This window comes from Trichosurus vulpecula, chromosome 5 (genome assembly GCF_011100635.1).
Source record: "Trichosurus vulpecula isolate mTriVul1 chromosome 5, mTriVul1.pri, whole genome shotgun sequence".
NCBI classification, from domain to species: Eukaryota; Metazoa; Chordata; class Mammalia; order Diprotodontia; family Phalangeridae; genus Trichosurus; species Trichosurus vulpecula.
Window position 1 is genome coordinate 18466006 of NC_050577.1, and position 24501 is coordinate 18490506.

Here is a 24501-nt window from a genome sequence, read left to right on the forward strand (position 1 = left end):
TTATTTTGTTTTTCTTTCTCTATTTTTTAGGTCTGTTTGCCTGGGACCTCTCAGCAGCTGGGAGACTAATCAAACTCCTTTGGCTGGGTTTGACGGGACTTTTGTTGCTGTCATCATTGGAATGTGGATGTTTTAAACAAAGGTGTAGAAATAAACGAATTGTTTGTGATTTAGCTATGGACCTAGAGACACATGGAGTTTTCTTTTTAAAGGAACTCCACATTCATCATGTAAAGGGGGACTATTTCATAGGCACTTTAAGTCTTCACTCTCAAAAACTCCAACTTTCCCTGACAGAGAGGCTACACATTTCTCTTTCTTTTATGGGGTCACGTCTATGGCTTGTACGTACTATAGTCTGGTAACAAAATCTAATCCACTTTAAAAGGGGGGAAATGCTTCTCAGAAGCTCAGCCCATCCTTCACTTTCCTTCTGTTGGCACCTAATCTTTACAATAAAACTGAATGTTCCCCCCTAATAAATATATTCAAATGGAAATAAAAGAAGAGAGGTTGTGAGCAGAATTTTATTTACCAAGTTAGACTAAAAGAAGGGAAAGGAGCCGTTATGAATCTTGTTGGGGGAAGGGGGATAAGAAAATTACTTGTAGCAAAGGAGAATTTATTCTACCAAAAATACTTATGACAATGCATTCTAATGTAATACAAAAATAAAAAGAAAGTGACAATACAATTATATGGTCACTTTCTTCCAGGCCTCATATATTGCTTTCAAGGAATCACCTAGAGGGTATTTGGGTTAAATCCAAAACAACTATAACTTCATTATAACCTGCAAAGATGGCTCTGGAACTCGGTCAGGGGAGTTACTAAACATAAAACCCTGGCCAGTTTGGGGGGAGGAAGAAAAGGGTAGGAGAAGGGGAAAAAATTTTTTAATCAACTCCCGGGAAAAGAGAAGGCAACCCCCCAAAGGGATTTTTGTTTTGCTTTTTTTTTAATGTGTTTAGTAATTCAGATGCTGCAAGTCAATTGTAGTGAGTGTGTCTGTAAAAAAGTCAAAGCTGTCAGCTGAGATGTCCACAGGACTGTCGAGGGAGCCTGGTAAACTGGGCGATACGGCCTCTGAAAGCTGGAGGCAGGAATCTGTGGAGAAAACGGTGAAGTCTTGTAAAGAGGGGACATCCAGGGCCTCTGGGCTGTCATTGTTCAGGCCCATTGTTGACAAGCAGTTCTGAACAGTGGGTGACTGGTGCTGAAAATGTTTCAGATTTTTCTCATTGCTGGTTAAAGGCGAAACTGGGAAACTTTGGGAGTCGCCATTGTGCACGTTGGGCGCCTGCTGCTGGGCCAGGGCGTTTTGCTGAAAAGTGTACCCTTCCCTCTCCAGAAGGGCCCCTGAGACGTTGAGCGCTTGCTCAAAGAGCGATTTCTCCTCTTCGTCCTCGGCTTTCTCGGGGTCCTCCAGGGTCTTGTATTTCCCCTCGCCGTTTTGGTTCTCTTTGCACTGGGTCTGCCTCTTGTGCTTCATCCTGCGATTCTGGAACCAGACTTTCACTTGTCTCTCAGTCAAATCCAGCAGAGCTGCGATCTCCACCCTCCGAGGTCTACAGAGATACTTGTTGAAATGAAATTCTTTTTCTAGCTCCAAGAGTTGGGTATTGGTGTATGCTGTTCTCAGGCGCCTGGAGCCCCCGCTGCTGTTATCTGCGATTTCCAGGGATTCTGCAGAAAGGGAAACCGACAAGAGACACACGCACAGTTGGAGGTGGAGGGTCCAAGCGGGGGTTATTCCACTGGAGAATAAATATAGCATAAAGTATCACTGCAACAAAATGGCCGCCCCTGTATGCAGTAAAATCCATTGTGCTGCCCTCCTTGAGCGCCCAGCCCCGCGCAAGCCTTTCTTTACTACCTCAATAAAATGATTGCCTGCGAGTCCCCAACCTCTCTATCCGGGAACAAACTTTATATTAGCCATACTGCAATTTATAATTAATGCATCAGCTGCTTAGCTGAGCAAGAACCATCTATCACTCTTCATTACTGTCAAATACCCAAACTCTAGGACAGCAAGACAAGAGGAGGTCAGTTCCAACTCAAATAAATCATCCCATATTAAACAAGTTAGGGAAAGTTTTTTTTTTTTAAATAGCATCGTGGAACCCATCAGCGCCTTCTCTCTTCCACCAGCTCCGCTCCAGAGCCCAGAGTGGAGAATCTAAGGCAGCCCAGCAGCCCCTCTCTTCTTTTCCCCATCTTTCTCCTTCCCCCTCCCCCCCAAATTGCCCCATCGCACCAAGAAGGGTGAAAGCTGGGATCCAGGAGCTGCGTTGGGCGGGGGGGAAGTCTTTGAACTGACCTTTGTGGTTCAAGCAGGCATGTCCAGTGGCGGAGGCGGAGGCCGCGGAGGCGGGAGGCAGCGCGGTTTTCTTGGAAGCTTTTTTCTCTTTCATCCAGGGGTACTCCGGTGGCTGCAGGGCGCCGGCGGGCACCGGGCTGCCGCCGCCGCCGCCGCCGCCGCCGCTGCCATCAGGGCTCGTCTTGGGGCGGCCGCCGCCGCTGCCGTGGCGAGGGTGGCTGCCCGGGTTCAGGCTGGGGATGGTGTGCTCAAAAGGAGGAGGAATCAGTGTCGACTGTGAAAGCGACGAGTTCTTGATTGATGAACTTTGAAATGTATCACCGACAGGGGGAAAAGATGTCAGGCACTCAGCGAGCGACGGCTGACTATTGATAAAGCCAGTCTCTCGCTCAAATTCGTAATTCATGGCCTTCTCCTCGGAGCCCCCTCGGAGAAAAAGTTCCCTCTTCTGGAGGGGCTTGAGGGGGGGCGGGGGGAAGGCCCAGGCAAAAGGAGAGAGAAGAAAAAAAAATCTCTCATAGAAGATCGCTGCTGGGGTGTTTTTTTTCTAATTCACTGATTACAGCCGTATGGGGACCGCGCTACTATTAAACTATTGAATTCATGGAGACAAGGTTGAAATTGGACCGAATTGGCTGTCACATGATTGCTTCTGCCCAATGACAATTTGGGCTTTAATCAAAAGAAGCCACTGTCTGTTTGATTGATCCAAAAAAGTCGGGAAGGAACGCCTCATTGGGGGCTAGCGAGGCTTTATTTACACTTTTTTAAAGGCAAAAAATACATCTTGGTGGGTGTGGGTGTGGAGGGCTAGGGTGGGAGTGCGCGAGTAGGGGGCCGATGGCCTCCGAAACCAGCGAGATCTGTGTATGTGTGTGTGCTCTCGCGTGCGCGCGCGTGGATGTGTGTGTCTGTGTGTGCGTGCGTGCGTGTGTGTGTGTGTGTGTGTGTGTGTGAGTTGGGGATGCTGATCTAGCCGACTGCTGGCCTCCCTTCTCCTCCCGCACACTCCTAGCATTGTTTGGGACTGTCAGGAAGACGCTTCGCACCTCACAAATCAATCTGACGCCTGGAGTCATTAACAAAGTAATCCATTAATCTTCAAAGTTTTGACACCCGAGGGCCCCCGCATCTTAGCCACATAAGTTCTCCTCAGACAGGGGCAAAGACAGAGGGAGGGAGAGAAGAAGAGGGAGAGTGTGGAGGAGAGAGAGAGAGAGAGAGAGAGAGAGAGAGAGAGAGAGAGAGAGAGAGAGAGAGAGAACAAACTGAAGGTGCCAGCTTTGGAATTAGTTTAGAGAAGATGGGGAAGAAAAAAGGGAAGGAAAATAAAAAGGCCAGCAGGTCTCTCTCTCTCTCTCTCTCTCTCTCTCTCTCTCTCTCTCTCTCCCTCTCTCCTTTCTCTCTCCTTACTTTCTCTATCTCCCCCTCTCCTCTCTCCCTCCTTTACCTCTCCCTCTTCCTCCCTCCCTCTCTCTCTCCCTCCTTTCCTTTCCTCTTCCTCTCTCCCTTTCTCTCTCTCTCCCCTCCCTACCTCTTTCTCTTTCTCTCTCTCTCCCTCCCTTCCTCCTTTCCTTCCCTTTTCCTCTCTCATTTTCCCACCCCTCTCCGTTCTTCTTTCTTTCTCCATCGTTCCCTTTCTCTGATATCCCCTCCCCCTTCTTCCCCGGTGTACAGTGCAGTGCACAATTGGCCTGCGTCCGCTCAGCCCATTGTTCGCCGGACTTTCCGCAGCAGCCTCGCATCTGGCTCCTGGGGGAAGCGGAAAATAGAAGGCAGCTTTTGTGTGCTCCACGACTTTCCCTTGCAGTCAACTTCCCCGGAGCGGACCGTGACAGATAGTGTATGCCAATAGGGACCCAGATCCATGCGTACAAAACCTATGTAGAGTGGAGCCCTATAGCCAGAGGCGTGTAATAATGCAGACTATAGCGCGCTCCTGGCTGCTGACTTCTTGGGTTTAATGCCCGTAGTACAAGGGGTCCGGTGAGTATTTCCGATTTCCTGGAAGTCAGCGCCAAGGAGAAGGAAGTTGCTTTTTCTTCCTCCCTTTACTCTTCCTTTATTGCTGCTGTTGTTGAACTTTTTCTTTCGGGTTTGGATTTCTTGAAGTGAAATTTGCCGCACCAAGAAAGGCTTCTTTCCCAGCATCAATCGCCAGGAGTCTTCTTTTGGGGGGGGGGGGGCTGTCTCAACAGCTCCAAGGCTAGGAATTGCAATTCGGACCCTTGTTCTGTTCGGTGAAATGGAAACCAGAGTTTAAAAAGAGTAGGGGGAGGGGAGGGAGCGAAGAAAGGCACCCAAGGAGCCGCTCCAAGGACTCTAGTGCAGGGAGAATCCCGAAATTGAAGGCCTTTCAGATCCAATTCAGTTTCCTTCTTAAAAAACATTATCTCTGAACTACCAAACCTCTCCGTCAAAAGTCATCAAGGCAAAAAAAAAAAAAAAGAGTAGAAATATTTAAAAAAAAAAAAAGGAGAGAGTATTTGAAATTCCCCCTCAAAAAAAAAAAAATCCTTGGTGATGATGGTGATGATTATACGCTTTGGTTTCCTTTGACACAGGCCAAACAAGCCTTTCCCAAGCTAGTTCGGTATCCACACAGTTAGAAGAATAAGTTACTTTAAAAGTTAGGAAGAGGAAAAAAAAATCCACGATTATAAACCAGAAATTCTCATTCCACGAAACTGAGTAAGGGAGAAATGTCCTATTCTGGGCGTTTAAAGCAGCTCGGGTTAAACAGTGAGGGATTGGTCATTTACTAGCCAAAAGCAACGCCTTACAGATAGAGATGCTTTCTCGGGGCAAAAAGTGTAGGTTTTTAATTTTCTTGCTTTTATTCCACACAAAGCTCTGAAGGAAGTCTGGGCGCGATCAATCTTATTCGCCAAAAGGTCTGACAGCTCCTGGCCCTTGACAACACATTGGGAGCTTCTTGCTTTTTCCAAGACCAAATGTTGCCGAGAAATGAGGGAAGAGCAAGAAACGCAAGTAAACAGGGACCAATGCTTCTTTGTAGATATTTTCGTGGCAGAAAAGGTTAGGGGGATGGTTTGGGGCGCAGAGCTTTCCAGGGGTTCGGGTTAGCCACGTTAGGCTTGGGCTTTGGCTTTGAAATCTTGGGGCTGGGGTGGGAGCTGAAGCAAAAAAGCAGGAAGCATCCGCCTGCAGATTTCTGCAGGCTTTGTGAGTTGAGCTGAGTGGGCGCTGAATTCTGTTAGTCCTTTCTGGGGCTTCTAATTCAAATACCATCTGGAAGTACCTCTTTTTCTCCGGCCACTCAACAGCGAGATGTCTAAAAATCTATTACTTTAACTCAGGCTGCATTTTAATAAGGATTTTACAAAAGTATATCTGGAAAACTAGATGAGATGGAGTGGGTTTTTCCCTTGAAAGTCAAAATGAATATCTTGGCTAGCAAGATGAGGAAATCATATTATAATTTCATTTTTAAAATTTCTGCCCTCAGGGAAAGAGGTAGCTATCAACCCAGTTTGCTCTCCCTTTAAAGCTTCTTAGAAACGGACTCTAAGGATAGAAGAAATTCACTCTAGCTTCCTCTTCTCTACCTCCTCCCACCCAACTTAGAGGATTTATTTGTCTAAAAATGGTTACTTTTGAAGGAGAAGCTGATGTTTTTCTCCCAGCTCTTCCAGTCCAAAACATGGAGACCACATTCCTTACAAAGCCTAAATTTTAGCTTTATGTATTTACCAACCCCGCCATTTTTCCATAGAGGGGTGGGAGAGGTGGGAAGAAAGGACAGTAAGAGATTTCTTTTTAAACCGAAGCTCTCAAATTGTCTCTTAGTCAATGGTCCTGGCAAAGAGAAGGTAGAGAAATCTCTAGATGTAGATGAAACATATAAATGCGTTCTGTTAACATAAGTATCTCCTTGGGGCCGCTTCCCGCTACTCTTTTCCTTTCTTCTTTTAAAGGAAAAAAAAAAATAAAACGTTATGCTTCTTGTCCCAACTATGGGCAAACATACATCCCCATGCGTGTGTCTACACATGTACCCATCTACACTAGATATTTCTAAAAGTCATTTGAGGAAAGTTCTAAGAGGAAGATAAAGAACAAGATTATGGATATTTTTGAGTGAACAAAATGGCGACTTTTTTTTTTCCCCTGTGCCTTTAGAGATGCAGTGGAGAGGGAGGCTGGTTTCTCACCTAAAATACATGCGTAGCTACAGATATAGATGTATTTTCACTTCATGCTTTAAGCTCAGAGCTGATATAGTGCTCAAATCTGAATCTAAAAATCCATTGGCTTAAAAAAAAACCCTCAGGATGGAAATATTTCTTTTTTAATGTGTGGACTTTGGGTTCTCTCTCAGAGGGTAGCTCGTTCTGCAACTCCATGAATAGCAATACAATATTAGTTCCTGGGGAATCAAAAGAAAAAGAAAATACCTGGAAGCATTGCATTTTATTAGAAAGAGAACAAACCACTTTCTCTCTGTCTCTGCTCTTTAAGGGTCTGATTCTGCCTCTGTTTCTGAATATTTCTTATTTCTGTCTCTGTGTCTCTGTCTCTGTCTCTTTGTCTCTCTGTCTCGGTCTGTCTCTCTGTGTCTGTCTGTCCGTCTGTCTCAAAAAAAAAATACAAGGAGGAAGAAGGAGGTAGCCAAGTTCAGGAAACGGTGGAGAAATATATCAAATCCTAGGAAGAAGGTTCATGCTTGAAAGCCGCCACTGTCAACCCGCCCAGCGAAGGAGGCTTGGCTAGCGGCTGCTCCCTACTCTCCCTTCACGTTCAGCCCGCTTTGTGAGCGTGAACTACCGTAGTTACCGAAAAACTGCCTCAAACCTCAGAGGCGATTTATGATGGACTGTCTCTTCCAGGAGTGATTAACGACATGGGAAGCCATAAACGACTGACTGTATTTCGAATTTGTCCCTTGGAAACGGCGTCCCGCCGCCTCTGATTTGGAGGTCTGGCTCCGCTGGCCTTTATTTAAGGCAACCCCCGCACAATGTAACAGCCTTTAGCTTCTCTCTTCTGACCCTGGGAGGGAAAGTGTGGGAGTAGAGAGGTCCCCAGTGCAGGAGAAAATTGCGTCCTTCTCCTTTGGGGTGGCTTGAAGGAAGGCGACGTCGAGGCAGGAGAGGGAGAGAGATACACCGAGAGAGAAAGAGAAAGAGAAAGGCTCTCAAGAGAAGATGGCGATCGCCTTCCTTCCTTCCTCTTCGAGCAAGGAGTGGTGAATCTCCATCCCCGCCCCCATTGCTCCCCCCCCCCCCCCGACTCCCGCAGCTTCTCGGGCCCAGCACCAGCACCTGTGATCGCGGCGCTTTGTTCCCGGCTTGCGAGCTCCAGGGTGACTCTGGCTCCTGCCCGGGGACTGGCAGCTCGGAAGAGCAGCCCCAAACCAGACCAGCTATAGTGTGTCGGACCTGGAGCCCGCACCGAGGGCGCCCCTCCCCACACACACACACACGCTCTCTCTCTTCCAACAGCACCCCAAGGCCAGCCCTAGGCCAAGGCTAGCTCCCACAGCTCTGCTCCGGAGGGGCCTGAAGGAGGCTGGCGGGGGGAGGGGGGCAGAGGGAATTCAGGGATTGAGGAAGAGGTAGGAGTGCGGTGGGGGGGGGGGGGTGCCTCTGACTACCTGTGCCTTGCCTCCCTTCTCCAGAGCATGAGACGCCCCCAGTATTGGCCAAAGAACACGTTCTGAAAACCGAATTAGTCAGAATAAAAACTTTATTTTTTGTTTTTTTTTTTGTTTGTTTGTTTTTTTTCAGAACGTGAGCAGCAAGGAATTTAGACCTCTCGAAACAAATCTTGGATTTTTTTTCACGTTTACAGATTTTTTTTTGGGGGGGGGGGGAGTTGTTCCGTTTAGCCCGATGTTATAAGCATAAACTACTGTTGGAAAAAAAAAAGAAAAAAAGGTGGCTTCTCTCTGGTTTTGTTACAATCGTTACCATCTTGGTAAAGGAATTTTCTTTCCCTTTCGAACCAAACTGTCGTAGGACGCCAATCTGCTACTGAACAAAAGGGCAGAGGGAAGCTCCTGAAAAATCAGGGTATAGATCTGGAGGGCAGGTGAGATTTTTTAATATAAATATGAACGGATGGGGATAAATAATATTTAAACACTTAGATTACTCAATGTTTGCGAAAATATATAAATAAATCTGACTGTTCACCAGCATACACACACCGAGAGACGGACACAGATTCATTATTGGCCAGGGAGACCCTGTTTCAAAGCGCCCTTTGATATCCTTTCTCGCTCTTTAAAAGAAGTGCAATAAAAAACAACTAAAAATAATAATTAATAATAATAAAACACAACTTAATCGCTTCCCCTCGGGAGCCATAATGTACGAACAAATTCACATTGAAGAACTCGGCTAGAAAATTTGTTCATATACCCTGTTTCTGATAAAAGAGTAAAGAAGGTGAAGGAAGGAAGCCCCCTCCTCTCGCCCCACCACCCAAGCCAAGGAGAGCCAGAGGACTCGAGCTGGGGGCAGATAAATATCACCATGGAAACCCTAGAGCCATTCAAGCAACGAATATTGCTACGTCATATAAACTATAAAAAGGCTTTACCGAAGAAAACAAAAGAGAGGATGGGGGAGGGGAGAGAGGAGAGAGAAGGAGACAGGGAAGGAAGGACCATTAAAAAAAAGAAAGCAAAAAAAAAAAAAAAAAAAACCCGAACAGGACTAAAAAGAAAGAAGTGGGTTGACTTTGTGTCCACTCAACCCCGAGGTCCATCACAGATGGGTCAGTTTGGGCGCCTCCTGAATTCTTCCCTGAGAAGGATGGTGAGCTGTAAGGTCTGTGTAGGTGGGGTGGGGCTCACAAGGTCCGTGATGATGGTTGTTGGCTATGGGCCCAGCCCCCCCATAGTCCATGTTGGCTGAGACGGGATGGGGGAGATGAGTCAGACCAAAGATGGAAGAACCGGAATTACTCATGGGCTCCACATAGTTGCCCCCCACGAAGACGGGGCTTCCCTGTAAGTGTGGGGTCCCATAACTACCGTTGCCTTGGAGGGGGTGTGGGTCGTAATCTGGAGTGACCGAGGCAGTCCCCGAGTACCGCTTCTGAGGAGGTGGGCAGCTGTTAAGGGCAGCTGGGTAGGAGTTGGGGAGGCCGTAGGTGTTCTGATGAGGCTTGCTGAAGGACGGGGGTGACTGGGGCTCGTAAGGAACACTGTTGACCAGAGAATGCATAGAGTTTAGGTACCCCCCAGCGCCAGGCGGAACCGGGCTGCGGCTGGGGGACTGCCCCCCGGAGGACGTCATCATGCCCTTGCCCTTCTGATCCTTCTTATATTTCATCCTGCGGTTCTGAAACCAGATTTTGATCTGTCTCTCGGTAAGGTTGAGCAAGTTGGCCATCTCGACCCTCCTGGGCCTACACAGATAGCGATTGAAGTGAAATTCCTTCTCCAGCTCCACCAGCTGGGCACTTGTGTAAGCTGTTCGAGCCCTCTTGGATGACGCCTGCCCCGGGGGGCTCTTATCTCCCGAGCAACTCTCACCTACACAAATCACATACAAAGAAGAGGATGAGTACTTTGCAGCCACAGAGGCCTCCAGCCCCTGCAGCCTGAGCCAATGAACGTGGGAATACCCCGGAACCGTTGGGAGGTGATTAGGACAGCTGGCCCAGAGAGGTGCTCTCCTTCATGGCCTGCTTCTCTCCACCCCTCTCCCTCCTGTGCCCCTTCTGGGCAGCCTAAACTGAAAGGACACCCCCCCCCCAAAGGAGGTGACAAAAGGCCTTTGCCTTTCTGCCGGGTGTTTTAGGAGGACATATAGTAACTGGAAAGACTGAAAGGAAAATGTGAAACAGACCATTGAAACAAAATTTAGGGTGAAATTCAGTGTAGTGTAAAATTCATCTTCATCCTTCAAGATGAAAAGAAGTTCCCCAAAAAGTTCCCCTCCCCTCACTAAGAGGGTAGCCTGCTTTAATTCTCTCTTCAGTTGCCTCAGATCTCCAATTCTCCAGGCATGTATAGTGAGGGTGAAGACATCCAAGTAGACATGCTTGAAAGAAAGGCCCTGAAGCATCCTGAATACTGGATTAGAGCCATCAGAGAGTATAGCTTGCCCTTTTCTTGAATAGGTATCATATACCTAGAAAATTAGTGGGGGGTGGGGTTGAAGACATCAGCTGGGAGGCATGTGGTATGGGGACATCATTCCAGACTGTCTCAAAATTTTACTTACACTCCTGTTCTTCCTGGGCTTCCCCAAGGCAGCCCCAGTCAAACATGGTTTGCTCCAGATTTAAAACTACTTCGAGCAACATCAGCTGGAAAGGGGGCAGATGTAAACAAGATGCCTGAAAGCTACAGCCAGGGCTCTTTCATCCACTGGGGTTTGTATCACTCAGGCCCATGTGGTTCACATTAAGATGACAAACACCATAATTCCCCACCCCTCTGCCTTCTTTTTTTCTCCCAAAGCCAGACTTTATTGTGCTAGCACAGAGCATGGGTTCATTAGAACTGTGAAACCCAGGGCCTCAACCTGCTGGAGCAAAAATAGCATCTGATTATAAGCAAAGCATTGATCCTGACTGCAGGTGATGATGAACCATTTTATTGGAGCTACACTTCAGCCTGGCGTCACTGTCTTATTATATTCAATCTGTGCCAAAAAGGGGTGGGGGGAGGAAAGAAAGAAAAAAAAGAAAAAAGAGTATGGCTTAGGATGGTCTTCTGGCTAAGGGCTCAGGCCTCAGGCCTCCACATACATCAGAACTCAAAGACAAGGGATGGAGCCAGATTCTTACTCTTGGCCTCTGGGAAGGTCTGTACTGACCATCACCAAGGTTCTAGGAAAAGGGAAAGAGGGTATCCTAGGCTCAGGTTTGCTACACTCAGAGAACCACTCCCTTGGGGAAAGAAATCTGCAAAGTTTATGGAAGAAACCCAAACCACAGGGTGAAAACACCAAAGCTTGGGGTATTTATGCAGTCCTGTATTCCTCTCTCATCTAGACTGGTTCTGGATCAGGAAGTAGTGGAGAGAGGGAAGGAGGAAGCCTCTGAACAAGGTGAACTTGGGGGGAAGGGAGGCAGGTGTACCAGCCCTCGCCATGCCAACCATGGTTACCTGAACTGGAGCTGCTGTTTTTCTGCTTTGTGTTTTGACGAGACTCTTTCATCCAGGGAAAGATCTGTTTGGACATGGTAGGCGAATTAAGCATGGGACTCTTGGTGGGGGCTGGATTGCTGCTGGCATTTTGAGTTGGTGAGACAGAGGGAGGGGGCTGTGAGGATGATGGAGCCGAAGGAACAGGGGGCTGAGACGGCTGCTGGGGCTGCTGGGACGACGGTGGTGGAGCCTGCTGCTGCTGGGGTTGCGGAGGCTGCGGAGGCTGTTGCAAGGGCTGTGGCGGGGGCTGTGACGTTTCGGGAAGGCCCTGAGCCTGGCCACCCTGGCCCCCGATGGTTCTCATGCAACTCTCGTTGATGTCATTGGCCTTGTGGCGGGCCACAGCGCTGCCAGGGGACTGCAGGGAGCAGGCGGGGCGATGGTATTCGCTTTCCACCAGCGCCGAAGGCGGAGGATATTGCTGATGACTTGCATTATAAGTGAAACCGTTTGCTCCTTGGTATGGGTAGCCGCCGTAGATCGCCGAACTGTCGTAGTAGGTCGCTTTTTGCATTTCGTTGTATCCTAGTATTTATTTCACACACTGACAGGGTCTTGACACCCTTGAAGCCGAACATTGGCACCCCCCTCCGTCACGTGACGTTCCTCTGCCAATGGCCGCCCCCGACAGACCTGGGGGGGGGGGTGGAGAGATGAGAAGCGCAGCGCGGTGAGGGCTCAGTACAAATCCATCTTACTTTCAATAGCTAAGTGACATGAAAGCCATAGAAGAAAAAGTGGTCAGCAACATTTAGCGGCATGACTTGGCCCGGGGCGCAGGGAGGCGAGCTATAAAAAGCCGCTGGAATTTACTGGCAGCTTCCACTATTTGGTTAACTTGGGCCTGGAGTTGGGGGGCTTTCCAAGCCAAGGGGGCCTGGAGGTTGGGGTGGGCACAGGCTTTGCGCTCCCTTTCTCTCTTGATTCCATCCCCCAGCCAGGAAGGAACTGGGAGGATTGGGATCTTCCTTTGACAGAGATGGGGGACCCAGAGAACCGAAATCTTGGCCCTTCCTTTCTCACCTCCTCTGGCGGGGTCGGCTTCACCCTCACCCTTTGGGGAGGTGCTAAGGGCCGAAGGGGGCTATTGGCTAGCCAGTACTAGGGACAAGGCTTCTATTTCCCAAAGAGATCAGCACTATTTCTTCCTCTCCTGTAGTCTACACCATCTCTCCTTGCACATTCTCAGACACATACAGAAAAAAATCATTTACACACACACACACACACACACACACACACACACACACACACATCTACACCTTGGAAAGTTATGCTTGTCTCTTTGGGATTCGAGGAAACCAACCCTTGCAGGCCCAGTCCAATTTCAAAGATCCCATACTCTGGGCTATTTACCATCTTTTTCATCTAAACTAACCCTGTGGGGCTCCAGATTCACCCTCGTTTGGGGAAATTGGAGGAAACATAGGGGGAAACACCAACAAACAACCCTCCTCCTCTATCCCCATTAAGTCACGATTCAAACTAGGGGGCTGATCTTTTCTCCTCTTTTTTTAATCTTCCAATATCCCTACTTCCAGATCCCCTGGACTCAGCAACCACCCTCAGAACTGTCTTCCAAAGCAAAAGGCACCCCATCCCTGCCTCCCAGGAATGTCTGAGGTGCTGGCTTTTTCATGGCACCTACCAAATTCTACCTGTTAAAACATGATGGATTAGAGGGGGGGAACCCACCAGGAACCTGAAAAACCAGCGTTCATCTCCATGACCACCGATTGAACTTTGCTTCCAACTTAACGATAATAGGCTCTGTCTTGGAAACTGCTATGTAATTTGATGTATGGGGGTCATTTGGCTCGGGAAGATGGGATGGAAAGACAAACCAGAGATCACTCCTTCAGTTCCTCAGTCATTTTTGTTGTTTTCAAAGATGTTTGCTAATTCCATTACTTTACCTGCCCCCCCATAACCAATTAAAGACGGGATGTAAGAGTTAACTGAGATTTGGAGTGGAGAGAGTGCTCTGGAAACAGATGCAGTTTCTTTGGGTTTCCAGTCTTAACAAATCCAACCGCTTGTTACCAACTCAGAAAAGTTCCACCCCTACTGCATACATGTGTGAACACACACAACATTAATGCTATTTCCTCTGGGCACTTAAGAAAGTAATAATGACCTACTTGTGGAGGGGGAAATGGCCATTTTCAGCCCTAATTGTATATATTTGCATGCCAAGTTGTTCAAGACTACAAGGGGATAGCAGGCACTTTGTTAGCTTAAAAAAAAAAGTACATCTATCAGTGGGTGATTCTGCTTTCGTTTTTTTCATAATCTGCTCCTTTGGATTGTATTATTAAACCGGCAATCTGATCAACATCTGGAAAGCAGGCACAATTAATTTTCCAGCACCTCAATTAAAAATTACAGCATCCCTTACCCAAAGTGATTGTGTGTGAGCCCTAGGCTCTGGAGTATTGTTTAGCCCTTGGAAATAGATGAGAAGATCCAGATAGCACAACTGGAAGAAAATCAAATCTTAAATAATAGTGCAGAAGCCAGTGGTGAATTTAATACCACAATTTCCTGTTCTCCTACTGAAAAGGGTTCCTATTCCATTTGACAGTGTTAATGTCTAACATTGTAAATATTTTAGATACCAGGCTTGTGTTAAATACAATGTCAGGTTAAGAAAATCACTCCAGACACTTGAACAGCAAGATATTAGATAAAACAAAATTAAGTTGATTTTGAAAGTGCAATACTTCAAGTGACTTGCTAATCCATTATCCCAAGCCAGATCGGGAGCCTGCTTAACTTCAAGGCTTTCACGAAGTTGTGTATTGCTTGGTTAAAATGAAAACAACAACCCAGCCCCGAAGATGTGGAGTCACTTCCTAGGTCCAACCCCAAAGTTACCCTATTGTCTGAGGACCCCAGACAACCCTCAGGGCCCAAACAACCTCCCCCCCCAAGTTTGCTTTCTAGTGAAGAAGTTGGAGGTCAGCCTTCCAGGAGGTTCCCCCTCCACCCCAAAGACAAAGGCTTGAGCAAAGATTACCGTGCAAAAAAAAAAATCTATTTCTGGGCCATAACTAGGTGCAGTTGAGCAGAAAGCGAGTCAGAGGCTACACGGATTGCCTGGAACAGCCCCTATTGTCTCCCTTTTAGATATGGCCAAATTCCGACTCCTTTCTCCTCCACCCTCTTGCTCCCCTACTCCCCCACCTCAAGCTCTCACCCCAAATCAGAAAGGGGAAGCCAGGTGAGAAAAGCCCCCACAAGTCCCCACTCCCCTATCTCCACGAAAAAGAAAAGTTACGGGAAGAGGAAAGTGGGCATGGGAGGTGGGGGTGGGGGAGCGGGGGTTGGGGGAAGCGGCCTGAACTCGAAGTCTAAGGGTATCAGTCACTGCCTGCGAGGAAGCTGCAGCTTGTGAACTCTTCATGAACCGAGATTTAAGTCTGTGGCCATAAATCACCGAGACACAAACTCCGCCATTCAGCACTGATAGCGGCGGCGGCGGCGGCCTGTGGCCCAGCTTACCTTAACTTCTGACGACGGACGCGGAAGGAGGCAGGCACCCTCCTCCCGTGCTCCGGCCCGGCCCGCCCGCCCGCGGCCCCGCTGCCCCGGCCCAGGTCCCCTCCGGCTCGATCGGGATGGGCACCAGCTCCAGGCATCAGCCGCGGGGAGGAAGACCCCGGAGCCCAGGACAAGAGGAGAGGCGTGACTCCACTCGCTGCTCCTGCACCACTCGCCAAGGGCTGGCTGGGGCGGCTCGGACCCCCCTCCCCCCCCCACCCCCTCCACTAGCACTCCCTCCCTGCCCTTCCTGAGGGCAGCAGCCGGGGCCCCGAGATAAGAGCTATCGCCGCGCGGGGCTTTTCCTAGGGTAGTGGCACCGAGGTGGGTATGTTTCTTATGAATATTACACGCGGAGCAGCAGCGTCTGGTTGGGGTGGGGGGTGGGGGTAGGGTGGGGGTGGGGGAGAGGCAAAGCCGACTGGGGAAGCACGGGTCGGAGTGGGGGATGGGGATTGAGGAAGCTGAGGAGTGAGAAGAGAGAGGGAGTGAACGAGTGAAGGAGGGCAGGCTCCCCCCCACCCCCACCTCCTCATCCCCACCCCCTCCCTGCTCTGAGGCGTCACTAAAGTCCAGGAAAATTATGCTAATGAAGACAAACAGCTCTCACAAAGGGGCTTTCTCACTAGGGTCTTTATTTCTTATGAATCTGAGAAACGTCCTAAGATATTGAGCAGCCATTGGGGGAGGGGGAGAGAAACCAAGGTGGGGGGCACCAAAGTTTCCCTGGGACTCCGAGTGGTTAACTTTGGAGGAAGATGTTCTTGCCCCCTTCACCATCCCCAACTTCCAGAGATGTGGGTCTCCACTGCCCCAGCTTTTACTGAGAGTTGATGGGGGTCAGAATCCTGCTAGGGTCAATCATCTAGCTGGATTTGACTGGATTTTTAGACAGAAAGCATCTCAGTAGTTTCAGCCTCGGGAGGAGTAGGGAAATGGGGGAGGCAGAAAGACGCACATCTCAACGCCAACCTGGCCTCAGTGCAATGGGACTCATAGGTTCTCCCATGTGTGTCCCTGTGTCTAAACTCCTCTAGACTAGGTATGGCTTAAACGCTGGACGGTATAGATGGTGGGTATTGCACCATTCCTAACGCTAGCTATGAGCTGTTCTTTCGGATTTGCTAGGGGCTGGGGAGTGAAGGGATTCACTTCTGGTATTATATCCACTTCATTCCCCTTCCCAAACGTGCCTAAAACTGAGCGGAGGATTATAGGCTGACCACAGAAGGCCAATTTCTGTTGGCCTGGTGGGTGTCCTGTGTGGCAGCAAGGGAGAAATAGAGATTTTTGCGTAATTACGAGGCGTCAGCGGTCCCATCCTTCTCAAAGGAAGGTGTTAAAAATATAAATAGTATGTTTAAACTTGCGAGGAGCCAAAGTGTCACCTTAGAGCAAAAACAAAGCCAGAGGAAAGGGAGCTATGCGAAAGCGCTCTCAGGCCAGGGCGGCCGCTCATGCATACCAATGGTTTTTTGTCATTTATGGCCAGGCAAGATTTATGACTTCATGCACCAAAGCTGTAAACAGAGAACTAAAACAGAAAACACTTGCTCCTTATGGCATATTGCGACGGCCCAACATGAAAGGAGAAGCCGGGTCGCGTAGGAGGCGAGGCGAGAGGGGGCCGAAAATCCGCTGGCCTGCATTTTCTCTTCAAGCCATCAGCCCACCCCCAGGTTGGATGTTTCCCTGGAAGAAAGGAGGCGTAGGTCAATAATCAACCCCTCACTTTCTCCTCTAAAGTGCTGATGCAACTGGCTCCCCGTTTTCAGCTAAACTAGCTAGAAGGAACGAAAGAAAAGCTGCGAGAAACCTAGGACAAGAAGAGCAGGACGCTAAGCAGCCGGGGACCTGGGTTAGAGGTGGGACAGGGCAGGGAGATGAGCTGCGTAGTGGGGAAGATGTCTCTCCCCACTCTGAGAAGACTCTAGGAAGTCCACTCCCGAGACTAAGCTAGTAGGGAGCCTCTAACCCCGGGAGCTAAAACCTGCGCGGGAAGGAGGGAATCTCAAATAGATAGTCTGGGATGGGAGACATCTTTCAGCTTCCCGGCTTGCACCTCCGAACCAGCAGAATAGGGTTCCCGGGCAGACAAAGGTGCTCTCTTCGTTGGCTTTTTCTGCTCGGGCCTGTCGCAGGCCACGGTGTGTGTGGGGTGGGGGGGCGAGGTGTGCCAGTATCTGGGGAAGAAGGTGGCGAGGGATGCGAACCGGTGCCCCTCCCCAAGTCACTTCAAGAAATGGGTACTTTGGAAGGATTAATGGTTGATTTCTAACAATCATTTTGCTCTCCGTGGTTAAATTTCTACTTCGTAATTGATGTGGTTTTTTGTTTATTTTAAAACAACAACAAAAATAAAACCAATCGCCTTGAAATGATTTATCGGTTCAAAGATTTTTCCCCCACTTCCCAACCCCCACTCCACCAGCCCCTGGCTCTGTTCTCGATCTCGAAAAGCCAAATTTCTTTCGCGTACGTTTTCTTCCCACTTTCTCTCGATCTTCCTTGTGAATTCAACCAGCTTCCTTTTTTCCTGAGGGACAAGTAGAATAAGGCAACCCCGAAGCTCTAAGCTTTCCTCCCAGCCTGAGAAAGCTACAATTTCTGGGTTTTCGAAGAGAAGAAAATCAAACTCCTCCCAATCTTGTATTCGGGGTTCCATCTGCAAGGAGGAGAAGCACCTAGGAGCGTGATTGCTCGATATAAGCTAGGGAGGACTTCCTTTTAGAGGTGTTCGGGATCCGAGGGGGAGAAAGAGGAATTTTTGCTGGTAGGAATCGGCTATCGAAATCCCACCCGGGGCAGGAAAACTCGGGATGAAACATACATCTCCGTCATTCTTAAGATGGGGGCGATGAAGCCGTGCCTGTGGGAAGGAGACTTTAAATCTTCTTTGGCTTATTTTCCTTCCCTTTTCCGGAGAAGTGAATTCTGTAAACTGTTTCTACCACATTTTGTTCAGTGCGGATGCTCTCTTAGAGGCGATCCGGCAAGCAGAGTCTCATTTGATATCCAGTTGACTAGCCAGCACTAAACAGATAATAAAGGAGGGCTCTGCAAACCTCCGCTTGCTCTCACTTTCGTCCTAGTGAAACTATATTATTTATGAGTCCTTAACTGGGTCAAAAGCGCGCCAGAACTGGGTCATAAATCATAGGAAACGTTGACAAGTAATTGAACTGCAATTAAAGCTTACATTTTATTTTCAAGGGGCGTTTTAGGCCACTTAAAATAGCCGCTGTAAAACATGTTTACCTATGAAATAGGCAATGGGAAGCGGATGAGCTGCCCTTGCTAGATGGGGGGGGGGGGGGGAGGTAGGGAGAGAAAATACCACTTAAGCCGGGAAACTTGATTGGACTTTTTAAAAATTGAGGATGGAGTGAAAAGAAGGAAAGTGAAAAAGAATGAAAGCTTTTGTTCAGATCTACTTCCAAAGTCCTAAGAGTTCTCCTGCCCAGCCATCCCTTCCCTGCAGTCTGGGAGGACCAGAGACAACCCTGGCTTCTTCATGAGTCCCCAGATTGTTTGTGTCCCCCAAGCAAGCTTAGAACCGGAGGTGGAGAAACTGTCCAGGAATTGGGGACAAACAGGTTAAGTTCTCAGTAGCATCCTTCCCCGGGATAGAGAATGTCTGCCAGGCACCTCGGTGGGCCATAAATCTCAGCTCGGCTCTAGTTTCAAGCCAGAACTGGCTTTTCTGTTTGCCTCTTCTAGCTTTCCACTACATACTTCGGCTGAGGACCTGGGGTCCCGGGCCTAAAGTCTCCCAACTCAGTGTCTTCTGTGAACAATGAGAACAGGGACCATGTCCTACTGTTCAAGGAGAGAGAGGTGGGTGAGGTTCTTTTCCTTAGATCTTTCCAAGCCCAGGGCTTGCCCCTTCTTCTACAGTTTTTAGGAGAAACCAAAGCCCAAGGCCCCTGTCCCCAACGAACCTATCCCTTTTTGCTTTTTCTCTCTCTTCAAGCTGAGATTGTCCAATTTCCCATCCCATCTCGGATGCACAGAACAGAGAGAAAAAAAATGGAGTCACTCTCCCCGATTTGGACTTCCTATTTCCAGGAAAGCTTGTAAGCCTAGCACCCTAATAGTAAACACAGTAGTGAGACCCATGACAGATAAGATGGAAGCAACGCACTGCTCTCAGCCAGTTCCCTCTCCCGGCTCCACTAGCTACAGTAGCCACAGCGAGTCCACCGTCTCCAACAAAACAGACCAGAGGCCCTCTCATTCCCACCCTCCAATACCCCATTGGACAAACACCAACAAAAACCGAACTGCCCAGGCCTTAGCTTCAGGATCTTCCTTCGGACAAGCAACGGGAAGTAGGATATATTCTAGAAAGGATAACACTATGGAAGAGTCAAAGAAGGCTCCTTAGGGGATGAGGCGAAGGGAGCAGTCCCCAGATCTCCTCTCCTCCACCCGCGCGCGTGAATACACACACACACACACACACACAGAGAGAGAGAGAGAGAGAGAGAGAGAGAGAGAGAGAGAGAGAGAGAGAGAGAGAGTCTTTCCTTGAAAAGAAACTGACTTCGCTGCGCTAACCCGGGAGTTCGGGACGATTTTCAGTTCTGAACCAAGACAAAGGAGAAAAAAAACACACTGCAATCAGGTCCGCGTATTCCCTTGAGCCTCCGGGGCTGACCTTTGCCTCAATCAGCAATAATTTATCGAAGAAGCGAACAATCAACGGAAATACCTTAAAACCAAATCCATCCTCCTGCCGAAGCCTCGAGTACCATCAGCTCGGCAGTAATCTCTCCATGAGCCCTAGAATACTGCAGCAGGCACGGCAAGCTCTCTGAGGAGGAGAAGGGGAAAGAGAAGAAGGGAGGTGGGGGGGGGGTAGGACGGGGGGGGGGGGGAAGAAAGCTCTCGTTCTAAACAGAATCTGGGATCACGTAATCACAGACGAAGCCCGCCTCGGTGTCCGCTCCAAATGCCACAATAATGCGCTGCATTATGTGCTCACGTGGTCACGCGTCAACTTAAATCCTTTTATTTGAAATAAGGAATCATTGAAGGAACTAGATTTTCAAGCAGAACAGAAGGGGTGGGGGGAGAGAGAGAGAGAGAGAGAGAGAGAGAGAGAGAGAGAGAGAGAGAGAGAGAGGAAGAAGGAAAGAGGGAAAGAGAGAAAGAAAGAAAGAAAGAAAGAAAGAAAGAAAGAAAGAAAGAAAGAGAAAGGAAGGAAGGAAAGAAGGAAGGGAGGGAGGGGAGGAAGGAAGGAAAGAAGGAAGAGAGGGAGGGGAGGAGGGAGGAAGGAAGGAAGGAGGGAGGGAAGAAACAAGGAAACAAGGAAGGAAGACAGCCTTGTCCAAAAGCAGCCAGGAAGTTTGGAGTGGCAGGCGGTACTTCTACTGGGACTGTCTCATTCCACTCTTCCGCCTCACCCCACCCCCATCCTCAACCTTCACTTCTATTTCTTTACACACACTCACTCCAACCAGAGTTAGGTTAAAAAAAGATCATTGCCCCATTCAGTGAGTCCACTCAACTTTTCTAAGAAACCCTGCTCCTCTGGTAAGCAAAGGCCACCCCACATCTTTTGCAGGGCCAGAGCCTCATCTGGTCCTTGCTCCACTAATAAATCAAAACGCTGATCCCTTGCTTTCGATAAGGAAACTCCTTAATGAGTCACTTGATTGCCAGACCAGCGTCCCCACAGGCTCCTCTATATCGCTATTGTGTGGAACTTGCTCCACACCCACGCGGTACAAGCGGCAGCCCGGGTGGCTGAAAGGGCCTGTAATTTACCTGACAAAGGCAGATGCGGCTCCTGGAAGCTGAGATGTTTTGAGTTGTGGGAGCCCAGGCTCTGAAGGATGCGCCCGACTCCGGTGCGGTGGATCTGAATTTTTCAAACTCTGTAGGGACCATCCCCGTTCAACCTGGGCTTACGCATTTCCTATGCACAGGCTGAGTGCTACACGAAATTATAGGTTTCTAACGATGAAAAATGCAAAGGGGGGCGGAGAGGGAATGATCTAATTGTCCAAGAGGAAAAAAAACCAACAACCTTCACTTGTGTCCCTCGAGTTAACCTAGAAAACAAGCTGGTGTCTTATCTGCGTGAATATCCAAAGGGCTTCCCTTAAGACTGTTTAGTTCTTTTCAACATCCATAACGCTTTATCCAACAACAGAGAAAATGAACTAAAGGAACTGATGTTCTCACAGCCAAATGAAACCCATACGAAGCTCTAAGCCTTCCAGTCTGGTGACACGGGTCCCTACTGCTCTGACTCTAACACTCAGTGAGCTGGGTTTAACTAGGAAAATATCGCCAATGCCCTTCTTAACCCTTTCTCTGTTAGCTTTGATGAAACACCTACTAAGTCCCCAGACTGCATTTTAGTGCCCTTACCTTCTCTTACCTTCCTATCTGTAAACAGGACCCAACGTTAGTAACCAGAGACTCCATATTATTTCTCTTTTCTTCCCCAAGGGAATAGAAGGGGACTAAGTTTATACAGCTGTAATTATGGAATAACCAGCCTGGTAACCAAGTCATCTGGACATTGAAAGAGAAGAGCCCTGCCCTGAAGCCTACCCCTACCTGTAGTGAAAGTGAGTGTGCTCAGCTAGTAACCTCCTTTTTCTTGCCTAAGTCTTTCTGTTCCTCCATGGGACATTCTGATTTAACTAGACTGACTCAGTCCAGCTGCAGTAGTGAACTGAAAGTGAAAATGATCACAGCTGGGATTTAAGGCTGATTAAAAAAAAAAAAAGAGCTGACTCCACTCCCAGGACACCCTCGTTTCTCCACCCCAAGAGGGTTTGCCAAGCCATCGAAATGGAATATGAGCCTGGAAAGAGTACTGAGCCTTAATAAAACAAAACAAAAAGTGTTCTCCACTACACTGTATCCCAAAGGGGGGAGGGGGGAGGAGGGTAGTTTCAGAACTTAGAATCCCAAGCAAACAGAAACTCCAACAACCATAAATCACCATCCTAAGTCAGAGGTACATCTTCAGCTAAATGCCTTAACGCTAGTGAAAGAGGCTGGGTTTCCCAACTCAGGTCCCCAGAAGGTCCTCATTTCTGTTAACCACTAAGTTAATGCCCAAACTTCTGTTTAACAATTAACATCTTGGAGTGGAGTGGGCCAGTTTGTAAGAACTAGAAGGGGATGTCTAAGGATTTGCAAAGAAGTAGAACTTGAAGGGGAAATGGTTTCCCTAAGGGTGGACTTTAGCAAATGGATAGCGCTATGACTTCTTCCTAATAGCCTAAACTTCAGATGACAAGGAAAATCCAACTGAAAGTTAGACATCTCTTTTGGGCACTACAACTCACGTCCTAAGAAAGGACTATGTTGTATCACACTCAATTCTAATGGAAGAGAAGACAAAAAAGATTTCAACCTTGTCCCCTTCCATTCCACTGTACCACTCCTGGGGCAGACTGTGGAGAGAGAAAGTCTTTTCTGCCTCTCTCAAATGTTTATTCCATCCTTCTATGATAACTTACCTCCACTCCCAAACTTCTACATTTTCCTAGAACTAAACTCTATTGGCTATCTGGGACTGGAGTAAGTGAGGGATACTTAAATATGGGTCCAGGCAAATGAAATAACAAAAAACAATAGAGCTCCCTTGTAAAGGGCAGGGAAACTAATAAGAGATGACTTTGGTTAATACTGGAAAGCTATAAGAAGATTTTCACATTCAAATATCACGATTTGATTTGCTAACTCTACATATACTTACAAGTCATTTTTAATTTCTGTAATTAACTTGGACATCTCTCTCTCTCCCTCCCTCCCTCTCTCCTATGCATGAGGTAAAGAAGGCTCTCTTTTTCTCCTTAGAGGAGGGAGAGAACCATCATTCTTTATTAGGTGTGGTTTTTCAGGCACATCTGCAATGCATTCAGACTCTAAATTTTCTGGGTGCTGAAGGGTATGGTAGATTCTGAAGCTATTTCCTGATACAATGAGAACATTACAATGGGAAGGGAGCTGATAATTGATACACTCAGTATATTTGGGTATAGGCACACGACCCAGAGTAGCTAATAAAAGAGAAATTTAGGTCTCCTAATGTGCTTAACTTTCTATCGGGTACAAATCAAACTTAGAATACCAATCATATCAGCACAGAGACTAACTCATCATAAATTTCAAAGAAGTCACAAACTGATAGGATTGGGGTGGGGGGGGCGGTAGGGGAAGGGCAAATGTTAGAGAAGGTTTAGGCCTGGGAAATACACAGATAAACAGACTTTCCTGAAACTCCTTGTTTGTGCCTAGCTTAAAAGGAGCAATCCTCTAAAGAACAAAGAAATCATTTCGTGTTCAGCAGCTCTGTGCAAAGAGAGGGTTCTGAGGGCTACCCCAGTCCTCCAACAGACACCCCCATAGGCCCTTAATTTATGACCCTTTTACAAGGTAATAAACCACACTAATTGCCTTCCTGAATCCCAAACAACTTCGGCAACTTAAAAGGATTCCGGAGGGTTTTCTCCTTGCCTTAAATATGAAAAGAAAATCCTAAAACCAATAAAGACCACTGCATTGTCTTAGCCAACATGACCTTCTGTCTACTCCAGGCAAGGAACAGAGATCACATATACACAGCTGAAAAGGCCTAGACATATGAAATGCCAGTGAGCTCACTTATCTCTTAGCCTAAGGAGGAAAAGAAAAACCTGGGGAAAAGCAGGGGCATTGAGACAAGTTTCCTTAAAACTGAATCATGACTTTGATTCTTTCCCACCCCTAACCTCCCTCCTAAGGGCCTGCAAAAAGTAGACTAGAACGCAGTCCACCCCCCTCTACCTCCACTACTACCCAATTCCACCACCACCTCCCCAAAAAACTCCCAATTGTTTTCATTGTCCTCACTGGCTGGAAATCGTTGTAGTCCAAGTGAAGTTTTGTTTGAGGCTAGTTGGAAGAAGGAAACCCACAAGGCACTAGCAAACCACAGCACACTATAGCACCCCATTCACTGCCAGGATTTTTAGCCACCCCATAATCTAAATGCCCCTGCAGATACAGCTCTGATTCCTAGACATTCTTTCTCTGTCTAGACCCAACATTCGCTGGGGATGGGCGATGAATAGAAGCTAACCAGAAAATTCCAACTGGGTTAAAAATTGATCAGAACTCCTCCCTTCCCCTCACAAGCAGAAGGGGAAAAAAGACGCTTCCCCCCTCCCAATGGGAAGTCCATGCCAACCCCATTTCAGGACACACCATGAAGGTTAAGTATATGGAGCCCTCTTACCTCTTCAGATCAGATCATGGAATGGCTTCCTGCCCCCAAGTGCTCAGTCAGTCATCTTTTCCGGTGCCCAGGCAGTTCTGCAGACAAACAGACAGCAGTGGGTGAATCGCGGCTGGGAGGGAAGGGGAGAGTTGGGGGAGTGAGGGACGTGCAATACAAGATCATCCTTCGGTACATGGTGAGCTCACAAACACAAAGTCACCAGAGTTTCTTCCCAGATCCACTGTGATCACCCGAAAGGATCTAGCCTACACA

At 48.1% G+C, this 24501-nt stretch overlaps 2 protein-coding genes across 2 annotated transcripts; both read right to left on the reverse strand.

The window, feature by feature from the left end:
• Positions 1–967: 967 nt before the first annotated feature.
• HOXA2 (homeobox A2) lies at positions 968–2744 on the reverse strand. The gene is made up of 2 exons (XM_036760193.1): positions 2324–2744; positions 968–1686 (listed from the first exon to the last, which is right to left on the reverse strand). The coding sequence occupies exons 1-2, from the start codon at positions 2727–2729 to the stop codon at positions 968–970; spliced, it is 1125 nt and encodes a 374-aa protein (XP_036616088.1). The 5' UTR covers positions 2730–2744.
• A 6260-nt stretch (positions 2745–9004) lies between these two features.
• HOXA3 (homeobox A3) lies at positions 9005–24325 on the reverse strand. Its single transcript, XM_036760212.1, has 3 exons — positions 24247–24325; positions 11415–12089; positions 9005–9830 (listed from the first exon to the last, which is right to left on the reverse strand). The coding sequence occupies exons 2-3, from the start codon at positions 11968–11970 to the stop codon at positions 9058–9060; spliced, it is 1329 nt and encodes a 442-aa protein (XP_036616107.1). The 5' UTR covers positions 11971–12089; positions 24247–24325; the 3' UTR covers positions 9005–9057.
• Between the last annotated feature and the right edge of the window lie 176 nt (positions 24326–24501).

Coding starts and splice junctions, on each gene's coding strand:
- HOXA2 (XM_036760193.1), bottom strand. CDS start 2,729: ATGAATTACGAATTTGAGCGAGAGACTGGCTTTATCAATAGTCAGCCG. Junction 1,687..2,323: donor TGCCTGCTTGAACCACAAAG/GTCAGTTCAAAG, acceptor CCCTTTCTGCAG/AATCCCTGGAAATCGCAGAT.
- HOXA3 (XM_036760212.1), bottom strand. CDS start 11,970: ATGCAAAAAGCGACCTACTACGACAGTTCGGCGATCTACGGCGGCTAC. Junction 9,831..11,414: donor AAACAGCAGCTCCAGTTCAG/GTAACCATGGTT, acceptor TGATTTGTGTAG/GTGAGAGTTGCTCGGGAGAT.